The 12494-nt window shown below is 36.3% G+C and overlaps 1 protein-coding gene across 2 annotated transcripts in view; it reads left to right on the top strand.

The window, feature by feature from the left end:
* LOC104852551 (epidermal growth factor receptor substrate 15-like) overlaps nt 1–11350 on the top strand; it is a 55891-nt gene extending 44541 nt beyond the window's left edge. For both annotated transcript variants that reach the window (XM_010610300.3, XM_010610299.3), the window contains 4 exons: nt 1910–1986; nt 3300–3462; nt 5743–5930; nt 8848–11350. In XM_010610300.3, the coding sequence (XP_010608602.1) occupies nt 1910–1986; nt 3300–3462; nt 5743–5930; nt 8848–8994 (575 nt within the window). In that variant the 3' untranslated portion in view covers nt 8995–11350. The remainder of the gene's footprint in view (nt 1–1909; nt 1987–3299; nt 3463–5742; nt 5931–8847) is intronic.
* Nucleotides 11351–12494: the final 1144 nt, after the last annotated feature.

Genomic DNA, 12494 nt, shown 5'->3' with positions numbered 1-12494 from the left:
TTTTTTTTTTTTTTTTTTTTTTTTTTTTTTCTCTTTGTACTGGGGATTGGGTCCTTGCGCTTTTGAGGCAGGCAGCAGCACCACTGAGCTAAATCCCCGGCCCCTCTCTTACTGTCTTATACAAATGAAGAAAGGTGTGTAGCTTGTTTACCTGTACCTCAGCAGAAAGAAGGGAAGACTAAAACAGCACTCATGATGAGACTGGAACCAAGCTCTGTGGGATTCAGTAGGTGTGTATTAATGAAAAGCATCTTTTGTAGCTCAATGTGTAGGATTTCTTCTATGTCTTAATTTCTCAACATCTTCAAGATCAGATTTGCTCATGTGTATCCCCAAAGGACTGACTTTTCTATGACTACCAGTCCTGTTTATCCACTTTTGCTACCCCATCAGTCATGGTGAAAAAGTAAACAAAAATAATACACTTTACTTGCACCCCTTCTGTTTACCCATGCTATACTGATTTCTAGAAATGTAGGCACACTTAATGCTATTTTCTTTACACTGAGCTATATCCTGGCCCTTTTTTTAATTGGTTGAGATAGGATGTTGCTAAGTAACCAGCCTGGGCTTGCACTTTCACTCCTCCTGCCTCACCCTGTCATATTGCTGGGATTACAGGTGTGTCCCATCATGCCTGGATACACTTTGCACATTTTAAGTGAGTGGTTGGGCACACTTTTTTTCTAAAAGTGATTTAAAATAAGGATGAAGAGTTGAGGAAGAACAAGAATTTTTTTATACCTCTTTGTCTTGACTTCTCTTTTATAGATCTCTTTCCCTTCCTTTTCATCTCCTTCTTTTATTCCTTTCCACCTTCTTATATCAGGCAACATTTTCTATAAACATTCTTTGATGTTTTTGGTATCCATTATGCCTGAGAAAGTGAAGCTTATCTGAGAGGAGGTCAGTTCATTTCTACTGAAAATATCAGCCTCCTTGGAAAGTGCTCTGTGATGGAAAGGTGACTTCACATGCCTGTGAAGCATTAAGATATGTACTTTCAGTTACTGTTCCTTCTGCTTGCTAGACTGCTTTCTCCCTCACTTCCATTTATTTGGCAAACCTCATTTCATATTCCAAAGACACCCTCCAAAAGCTCAAGCATAGTGGTTGCTTTGCTACTTTTTCTAATTCTTCGGGGTAGTCAGTGACGCCCACTACAGGTTTTTCATGCCTCTCTAATATCCCATATAATGTTTATGGTTTGTTTATGTCTCCCAGAGACTGTGAGCTTTTTCACTTTATCTTAGCCAAAAGGCCAAGAAATGATGAAGGACTGAGCTTTTTCAAGGGTAGGAACAGCATGTTCTTATTTTGGTAAATGATTCTTGACTAGCTTATTCTTCATTGAATAGGCTTTATTCCCTGTTTTCAAGGGCTTCACTATTTAATACAGCTGATTATCAATCACAGATAGTCATGGCACAAATTAGAATGCCCTTATTACCACAGAGAATGGAGAAGCCTCTTCTTGCTGTGGGAATTAGCGACATCTAGGTTATTCCAGGCCTTGGGGATGAGGTAGCATTTGTAATGGTCCTTGAAGGGTGAGTGAAATGTGGGATTAATGGTATATAGCTTTTCAATGTCTTTATTAGCAGTAATTTAAGTTCATAGGGGCTATATTATTTGACATGTATTCAATAGCCTTAAAATTTTACTTAGAAGTAAAGTAGTTCGCATATTTGTTTATCTTGAATCATTCATCAGTTGATTATGTAAAGGAATGCATCTAGGATTACCGTTACGTGCTCTGTCTTTATGGACAACAGTCATATATTCAGGAATTAATATTTGGGGTGAGATTTTTTTTTTTAGATAATGTATCTGAATGTAACCAATTAAAAGAGGACATGAAGTTAAATTCCATATGTCCTGTTTCATTGATTTTCTTTACTCATTTTAGCAACAGACCCCTTTGCTTCTGTTTTTGGAAATGAATCCTTTGGAGATGGATTTGCTGACTTCAGCACATTGTCAAAGGTAACTTGCATTGATTAATGGGAAGCGAAAATGTTTCCATCAAAGGAACCCTCACTACAGTAAGTCATAGCAAATGTTGACTTCAGATAGAAATGAAAGATACACTCTAAACTAGACATTTGTTTACATAAACAGACTGTGGTGATGGTAATGGACAAGTATAATTTTCTGCTGACAGGTTTACTCAGTGATGTCACTTTATGTAAATATGTTTCTTCCAATTAAACTATATTTTCCCTCTCTGTACTATCTGAGTTAATAGCTGTAACACTCATTCCATTCTCTGTTGGCTACTCAATTTTGTGCTCTGAGGTGGTAGGGTCAGTAAAAAGGTAATGAATACACAAAGCCCAGTACTAACTGTCCTCTCCATATTTTCCAGCGTAGCTCTAGTGTTGATTCAAAGCAGGAGAGAACGGTCCAAATTCTCTCTCAAATTGTCTGTGTCATTATCCTCCAAAGACTGTTTAGCAATGTCGAGATATTTTTGTCTTTTACCACTAGGTGAAAGGTGCTGCTTACATCTATTAGACAGTGGCCAGAAATGCTGTTAAAAACCCTGCAGTGTACTGCCTGGGCCCCTACAACACAGTATTATGTCCAGCCACAGATGTCAGCAGTGCCAGTGTTCAGATACAACACTGGACTGCATGGATTTACAATCTTAAGGTCTGATTCATTGTAGAGGTGAATCTTCTGTTACGCCACATAGTTGAAAGGCAGGACCTTTAGACCTACATTAGGACTTACTATTCCATGAAGTCAGTTTGCTTTTAAAAACTGGCTCTCAGTTTGTCTTTATAGTTTGTCTAGGCACCGTTTTCTTTGCGTTAGTATCAAATCTTTCCATATTTAAGTTCATTCCAAAGTATGGAGTCCATATTTTTTTCCTTTCATTATCATTTAACTCATATATTCATTTTAGAAAAGGCATATAGTTTCTTTAAAATGGACCTTAGTTGGTTTTGTAGTGAATAATGCCTGCTGAAGTTTGACAGTCCTTAAATCTAGAGTTAACTTGTTTTGGTGTCATCTGTTGCTCTGTATAAATAGTGATGTTTAAAATATAGAACAATGTTTTATAATTATTTGTCCTTATATGCAAAGGTTAAAATATCATTGCTTTCAAAACTAAAATAAAGCTGCATTTTACTTAATTTTTCCAAATGATACATGTTAACGTTAATACTTCGCTTTGTAATGCTGTACACACACACACACACACGTGTGTGTGTGTGTGTGTGTGTGTGTGTGTGTGTGTGTGTGTGTATGTGTGTGTATCCTGTGTGTAAATGTTATTTTTTTAAACAAAGGTCAACAATGAAGACCCTTTTAGTTTACCTACATCAAGCTCTGTCAGCAGTGTGGTCATTCCAAAAAATGCATTTGAGGAAACATCAGTCAAGAATGAAGATGTACCCCCAGCACTGCCACCAAAGACTGGAACTCCAACGAGACCCTGCCCACCACCACCTGGTAGGAGAGACAGTGCCTTTTCTAAATCAACTCAATGGCCTTTCTCTTTCTGAAAAGTATCATGTAGGCCTCACTTATATACTTAAGTATTGTAGAAAGAGCACTAAAACAAGTCAAGTGCATGGCAGAAGCTTGCTGCTGTCATTTGACCTCAGTGCAGAATTACAACCATGTGCCTAAATCCAGCACGTGTAACCGGCACGAACTGCCTTTCTGGCAGCCATCGTTTCCCCCCCCTTAATCCTTTCATAGAGGCAATAAATGAGAAAGAGGCAGTACAGATGAAATCTCTTGCTTTTTGGAAGCTTATTGATCATCATTTGAAAAGCACTTTGCTGTACTCTGGTGTTTTAATTGATTTTTATAGGAGAAAGTTAATCCTATTCTTTCAAATGTATAGTCTTAAATCCTTTGATGTGAAAAACATAATGGTATATGGTATCCAGAATTCATTAGTATAGTGGTTTAAAAAGAAACCATTGCCTTTCTTGAAGGAAAGTATGTTTAGCCCACTTAAAAGACTCCTTTATTTTATAATAGTGATGGAGGGTGGTCAGGAACAAATTCTTTATAGTTTTGTTTTTTGATTTTGTTTCATTCAGAATATTCATATGTGTGTGTTTAGTGCTGTATGAAGGAAAAGTGTGTTTTATAAGAAGTGGCTGGAGCAGTCCACTGAGTAGTAGAGCTGCTAAGCTGTCCTGTGAAAGGATACCTTTGACACATTGGTTTTTTAATTCCGTATCATTCCTCAATGTATTTGGTAAATTTTCAGCCCCCGTAGTTAATGGGCAGATTTTTTCCTTTTTTTAGACTTAAACATTGCATGTACCATTGTTAATATTCACTCATCTTTTTAAAAAATCAGGTAAATAAGTGGGTGCTCTCTTTAAAGGGAAAGTAGCCTATGTCAAATATTGCTGGAAGTAAGGTTGCAGAATACATGAAGAGATAACAGAAAATAAGTGATAGTTTCTCATTTAAAGGATTTATGCTTATATGATGCCAATATTGAAGTTATTTTAAAATCCTAAATAAAATACTGTACTTGTGCCTTAATTAAAGTGAAAAATCCTCCGAGTGTATGTTATTGTAGTTAGAGCAAGGAAAAAAGGGTTTTTTTTTTTTTTTTTTTTTTTTTTTTTTTTTTTTTTTTTGGAAAGAGCACTGACTGGAGTCTCACATCTAATTCATAATATCCCCCAGCTTGCTCTGTGATTGTTATTTCTGCTTTTGGCAGTGCTGGAGATTGAACCCAGGGCCTTGCACGTGCTATAGGCAAGCAGTACCACTGAACTGTACTCTCAGCCCTTGCTCCTGTGATCGCGAATATATATATAACTTTATATATCTAAGCCTCAGTTGTTAGATAGCGGTAGTAACTAACTCTGCCTACAATTACAAGATCCATCCAGAAAGGAGTATAAACATCTTGTAAGCAGCTATAGTGATGGGAAATCTGTTATGATTGCTTTTACCAGCTTAATGCATTTTAGGAAAAGAAGATACTTGAAGGCCAGGGATTTGGCTCAGTGGTTCTGCCACCTTCCTTGCAGGTGCACAAGGACCAGAGTTCAATCCCTGGTACCAAAAAAAAAATTTTTTTTGAAGATATTTTAATATCCTCTTATTTCATTTTTTCTTCAAGAAGTACTAAATTTAAGACTTAAAAGTTTAGAGAACTTGCTTGAAAGTAGTATTAAGTTAACTATATGAGTAGTAACTGCTAGGACAGTATATTGTTATTTAGTTGAAGAATAGCTTGCCAGCAATCATAAGATACAGGCCTTGGACACAATATTGTATGTGACAGTAAGCAGGGTTTTGTCAAGGTGATTTTTAATTTTATGCTACTAGGTACTGTGTATGTAGATACAGAGAAAAATCAGAAGAATTTTGCTAACTTTTCAAAGGTTATTACTATCACTAATGGATCATTGTATAAATATTGGGCTGATGTTATAAGAGAAACCTTTGCTGTATTTATTCTTTATTATTTTCCTCCTGGTACTATACTACTTTTAGAAGGGATGGGTTTAATCTTTCGACAAAAATACAACTCCTGGCACATCCTCTGTTTGATGATTTTTATTTAGCTGTACCTAGCTGTGAATGTATTTGAGAGATTGTTGGTGTGTCCATTTAAGTCAATATTAAGAATGTATTTTGAGTCTTCATCCCATTCTCCACCCACAGTTCTTTACAGTTCCCTGTCTGTATGTTCTGTGTGCTTGTATGCCATATTCACTGGTTGAGTTAATTGTAATGATTTTGATCCAGGGAAAAGACCCACCAACAAATTGGATTCTTCTGATCCCTTTAAAGTGAATGATCCATTTCAGCCTTTCCCAGGCAGTGATAGCCCCAAAGAAAAAGATCCTGATATGTTTTGTGATCCATTCACTTCTTCTACTTCTACTACTGCCAATAAAGAGGCTGACCCAAGCAATTTTGCTAACTTCAGTGCTGTAAGTACTGTGAATGGGCTGTTTGGGGGAAAATCTTTCCATTGACAGTTTGAAGAGTTTTCGGAGATTATGTTGGATCCTGCCAAATTTGTATTATTTCATCTAAATTTACCAACATACTAAAATGATCTTCAATTCTTTCCCCAGGCAAAATATTTGTTTGATTCTCCTTTGATAGTTCTAAAATTGTTCTATTAGTAATTTTAGTTCTTGTGATATATAGAAGTTGTTTTGTAAACCCTTCTCCTAGAATATAAACATAAATAAAATCTTGACAGTTACTATTTTTCAGATGGTTATAGGTGAGTGGTGACTTAATGGGCCAGTACTCACACAGTAATCCACTGTCTGCTTACTGGATGAATAGTGCCGGTAATAAGCTGTGTATTTGTAACTGTGTGAGTGTTTGTATATAAAATTTTAATGATTTCCAGAGGCGGCAACTATTGTATGAGGGTAGGGCCAGGGGTTCTTTCAATAGAAAGTAAAATAGCTTCTCAGTCTTTTGGCTAAGATCAAGTGACTAGAAAGTAACACTATTCACTCTGCTTACATTGTAGTTTATTTGTTTCTCTCTTGGTGCTGGAGATTGAACTTTATTCCTTGTGCATACAAGTGTGTGCTCTACCACTGAGCTATACCCTCAGTCCTATGGTAATTTTCTAAAAATGTTACTGTGAGTGGGAGTACGTCCCTATAATCCTAGCAGTTGGGAGGCTGAGGCAGGAGAATAATGCATTCAGAGCCACCCTAATCAACATGGTGAGTTCAAAGCTAGGGTGTGCTACATAGTGAGACACTATCTTTAAAAAAAAAAAAAAAAAAAAAGTTACTGTCAGTAGGACATGGTGATGCATGCCTGTAATCCCATCACTTGAGAGGCTGAGGCAGGAGGACCATTACATTTCAAGTCCTTCCTGGGCAACTTAATGGGACCCTGTCTCAAAATGAAAAAATACAAAGAGCTATAAAAGAGCTCAGCGTAAAGGCCCTCAGTTCCATCTGGAGTATGACGGGGGGAAATGTTACTGTCTGCTGTGCATGGTGGTGTGCACCTGGTAATCTCAACTCCATGGAAGGCTAAAGTGGGAGAGCCTAGGAGTTCAAGACCAATCTAGACAACATAACAAGAAATCCCGTCGTAAAAAGAAAGTTACTGTCAGTTTTAAGAAATGAATTATTTTCAGGATCTAAGCAGTCTTTATCTGGAGCGCTCTTAATTCACCAGCCTCCTGTATTCAGTCTGCGTTCTCTCAAAGCTGACTAAAAAGAATGGGTGTCAGAAATCACAGAAGGTGGTATGAACGCATTGTCATAAATTGCACTGTTATTCAGATAAAACCAAGTTTTAAATAACATTCTCAGAGTAGCTAACAAAGTCTCATTTTCTCAGTTTTTTGTTTTCCAGGTAAAATGGTCTTCATTATCATTGCCTCTTACATAACACATAAATTTTCCTCTGTCCATCACCTTACTCCCTTGATTTTGGAAGGTGATACTGGCCACACTCTGTCTGTCTCCCTTCTCAGCATAGTGCAGTATTGGGTTATTCAACAAGTTCTTTTATTCCTGCCACTGCTAGTCGTTAGCAGACAGGCAAGAATCTGCTTGCACTAAAGACAGCTGCACTGCACCACTTTTAAATCTACACTCCAGCAGTTTTTGTGGAATGGAAGGAATAAAATAGAAATCAGTATTTTGAATATTGTATGACTATTCTGTGAGAATTAGTTTCAGCAAATCCAAATTTGGTTAGAAATGAGTCTTGAACAATAAGTGAGGCATTTTGCTTATTTCCTATTCCGGTATCTCCATATAATCTAATATAAAGCAGTCATAATAATAAAAAAAATCCTCCTTTTTTCATTGTAAAAGATTTGCTAAGTTTTATAGGTCCTCTAAGTCCCTAGAGGAAAATTTTTCAAGAAGTTTCATAATTACTTTCTTTCTTATTTATTTATTTATGGTACTGGGGATTGAACTCGGGTCCTTGCACTTGCTAGGCAGGTGGTGGGACCAACTGAGCTAAATCCCCATCCTCTTTCATACTTTTATGAGGCTGCTCTGTGTAACAAGATTTGAAACCAAGTATTTTATATTTGTAGTTTCTGCCAAAGTTGCTATTTTTGTGGGTAAAACTATTTCCCTGGTCTAATAATCACCAGTATTAAGGTTTTAAACAAACAAACAAAAACAAAACAAAAAAACAGTTAAAAAAGCTCTCAAAGCCTGCCAGAATCTTCAAAATGTTTATGTAAAAACAAAAAAAATGATTTGGCTCATATCTTGCTAGTATATTCAATACTTTTGAAGACTTTCTTTATTCATAGTTTTACTATACCTGAAAGATTAGGATATGATGGAAAATCACCTGTAGGGATTAAGTTTAAAAAGATTTATCATATGAGGTGGCTCTCTAAAGTTTAAAGAAAGTAGTAAAAAAAATATCTAATAAACATTAAATTAAAAAGTTTATGACCTCCTGTTTTTAAATCTTATATTCTACTTTAAACATGTTGACATTTATAGACTTTCTATATGTAGATTACATTAATTTTTTAAAATAAGCCAGTTTACTAACTGGTTAAAACTAAACATGTTTAGCTGGGCATGGTAATGCACACCTAAAATCCCAGTGCTTGGCAGGCTGAGGCAGGAGGATTGCCAAGAGTTGGAGGCTAGCCTGGGCTCCATAGTGAGTTCAAGGCCAGTCTGAACTACAGAGAAAAAAGCAAACACAAAAAATATGCTTTCAGGAGGAACAAAAAGAAGTAAAAAGACTTTCTAGTGTCCTTCAGAGGTAACAAACAGTTAGTGTTCTTTTTTAAAAACTATTTTCTCTTCTTTTCCTTTTGTTTTGCTTGTTCATTTATTCATTCGTTCATTTCATTTTTTTCCCCTGTCTTTTCAATGGCAGTATCCCTCTGAAGAAGACATGATTGAATGGGCCAAGAGGGAGAGCGAGAGAGAGGAAGAGCAGAGGCTTGCCCGACTGAACCAGCAAGAACAAGAAGACTTAGAACTGGCTATTGCACTTAGCAAATCTGAGATATCAGAAGCATGAAGAATTCTCTTGTCCTTTGTCAAAAATACAATATTCTTCTTCCTGAATGTTAAAGCTATTTACCGTGTGTATCAAAACTACCTATGAGCATGGAAACACAAAGGGTTTAAGATTCCTGTAAATGTGACAAAGTCTAGGGGTTTTTGTTTTGTTTTGTTTTTTAAGAACTCTGTTTCACATTTGTCTCTTATTTTTTCCTCAAAAAGCAGTCAGATGAGACAGTGTCACAGGCTCCTGTCTGGTGTGCATTTACTGTGAGCTTCTGCCTGCCTTTGCTACATCACTGTACCTAGAGCACCCAAGCTTCTGTGTTCACCCTGTGCCACCCTTGACCTGTAGTCATTCTGGGGAGCCAATGGGGTTCTTCTAGTTCGCAGTATTCTCCCCTGCTCTGAATGGTTGAAGGAGGGGAAGGGAAGAACCTATTTCTTTTATGATTGGTATAAATTGGCTAGTTTAAAGTGCATCTTTAAATTTCCTTATAGTAAAATACTATTTAATTTGTTTTTTAGAGACAAGGAAAAATATTTTGCATAGATCAACTCCGCTGTTGAAAAAGGGCTGCTTTGGGTTGAACCATTTTAATTTGAGAGTCAAATTTTTCCTAAATAAAAATGTTAAAGTTTCATGTGTGAAATATATTTTTAAAAACAATTTTCTCTGGATTTGAAGAATCTTAGATCAACAAGTATGTTGCTAATTAACAAAATCAATGTCTTACAAATAAGATTTGTAAGAAAATGTTCATATTAAGTGCCACAGAGAAACTTTATCACAATATTAAAATACACTCATTAACCAAAACTCCTAACATGCAGCCATTTCTACCTTTGCTTTGGCATTGTCCTCTTTAATTCATGATAGGTTTATTCATATACTTTTGTAAAAGAACCTTTAGCAAGGTAGAACTGGAAGGTACTTTAATTTTTCTTCTTTTGTTTTATTTCTTGTTTAACGAAGGCCCAACTACTTGAAATATAAAAACTCACTGAATATAAATGGAAAAGTGACATGTATTATATCATATCGCTTTTTGTTCATTTTTTTGGTTTAGTGTATTTACTCTCCCTGATTTTCATCTATAAAATTGACATGCTAGCAAAAAAATGCAACTGGGAAAGAAAAGAGCCGCCAAAATATCAAAATTTTTCATGTGTTAAAAGCCCATTAGCAGACAAGCCCAGACCAAGCAGAAAGTTGAATTTGAGAGACGGTGAAGTAGTCTGTAATTGTACTCTACTTTTAAGCATGTGTGACTGACTTTACGGGATTTATTAAATACCAGGATATTGAAAAGTGCACCTGAAAACTAAAGTTCTCTGGGGTCACAAGTCGAGGTGGTATTGATCAATATTAACAAACTAAGTTATTACCTAGTCTATAAATAAATTCATCTAATTTCATCTTGAAATGGTGCTTTTTTTCTTTTACACACAATTGGAAAGCTGGCATTTAAAACAAACCACTTTCTTGCACTGCTAATAACTTTTCTACTTTTGTAAATAGAAACATTGCAGCCTAAAAAAATCAAATATATGAATCAAAGGCTGAATCATAATCACAAGGCTTTAATTTTGATAAACTAATTCAGTGACTAAGGATTTACTGCAAACATTGATTGAGAAAGTAGCATTGGGAGTTGTGGTAGGTTGAATTTTCTGGGAGATTTTTTTCCTTCCCCTTACTCTTCAGGAAAAAGGTAAGTTGACTTGAACAACCTTCTTTTGCACTGGGAAAATGAACAAATGTTTGAAATGCTTTTAAAAATATTTTTTTAATTAAAAAACACTCTGGAAAATATTAAGTGTCTGTAACTTATAAACACCAACTTCTGATGTAATACGTGTACCCTAATCTTAATGTATGCTTAACTGGATTATAGATTCTTATCTTTTGTTAAAATATGTATACTCAGTGGACCAATATAATATTATGTATATATTATATAAATATATATTCTCCATGCTTGCTTGTGTAGGATGAATGTCTTAGAGTCAGTTGTGGTATTTTCTGTTGACCCTGGCTTGAAAGCCTGCGCTTGAAAAGGACAGATACCATTGCCAAAAGCTAAATGGCACTACTTTGAGAGTTTTAACCATCTTCTATACACCAGTTCAGCTTTACTTGGGCTTTCTTTATAGAATTTTCTCTTACCTTTCAAACTTCTAAATTGTAGGTTGTAATTATGAAAATAATAAACTTTAAGTAATAATAAAGCATCCTATCCACATATCCGGCCAACACTGGAGTTTTTCAGTCCTCTGTGTCTGTACTATACAAGGAGGAATGGGTGTGCAATCACACAATGTGTGTAAAATGTGTGGGACAGTACCTGGTATAGAATAAATAATACATGTCAAACTCATTTTTATTTATTTAGTCCTGTTTTTGTGAAAGGTTAGGAAATGTGTACAGAGACTGTGCCTGAAACACGTGGCCTTGTCTGTTGACATGGAGCCTTGGGAGGCACAGTGATCTAATAAGTTCGTCCACTCCTAGGCTTGAATCCCTGCCATTTTTGGGAAAGTCATGTAAAGGTTACTTTGGTACATGTATCCTCTCTGAACTTCATGTCCCTCATATAATAAGCGCCTTCACACCTAACTCACAGAATTGAGTTCAGTGTAGCTCAGTGAGTAGAGGTTAGGGTTGTGGGCAGAAGTGTGGTTGCTGATGTTTGTATGTAAGAAAGAGCTCCTTGGTGGTGGTGTGCTTGCTGTAGAAGCAAACCGGATAAAACAGAGAGAGCAGGTAGTTGCTGCAGTCATCGAGCTCAGATGCTAAGAACCTAAAATATGGTTGTAGCTGATGCCCAAGAAGAAAAGGGAATAACTTGAGAGCGAATGATTTAGAGTTAACAAGCGTTAGGGTTTGAATAGATGCAGTTGGGAGGAAAGGAGTAATTCCCAAAACTTAGCAAGGATCAGGATCGTCTGGAAAGTGTCTTAAAATTCAGATGGCTGGATCCCGTCCTGAGTTCCTCATTCATAGATTTACAGTGAGACTCAAGAATTCACATTTCTAGCAATTCCCAGGTGATGATGGTCCAGAGACCTCCCTTTGAGAACCACTAGTGTAGTAGAAGATAATTTATAAATCTCTCTGTGAGTTTTATTTAATATACACCTTGTCATCTGTGCTTAGCCCCTGGACTCTCCTGTCTGGTGTAAAGACCTCCAGTTTTTCTTGGGGTTGCAAAGAATTTAAAAATCGCAAGCTAACGCTTACACAGTGGTTCCTCAGTGCCCAGACAATCCTCTCCACGATTCTGATCACAGACCGAACTACATGAGACCCAAATCAAATTTCCCCATAAGGTCAACGTTGAACCTAACTGTTGAATTTGATGTGGTTCTTGTGAATCGTGGAAATAATTAATGAACTGAGTTACCACTGTATAGCGCTTACTATGTGCCTGTTACTGTTTGAAGCAATTTATATATTTAATTCCTTTAATTTACACAACCTTTAAATTAGATACTGTTATTCCCAGTTTACCA

The sequence above is a fragment of the Fukomys damarensis genome, unplaced genomic scaffold, assembly GCF_012274545.1.
Source record: "Fukomys damarensis isolate Sample0158 unplaced genomic scaffold, DMR_v1.0_HiC HiC_scaffold_23, whole genome shotgun sequence".
Classification (NCBI taxonomy): Eukaryota; Metazoa; Chordata; class Mammalia; order Rodentia; family Bathyergidae; genus Fukomys; species Fukomys damarensis.
Note: the sequence above shows the minus strand (reverse complement) of the source record. Positions and strands in the feature narration are given on the sequence as shown.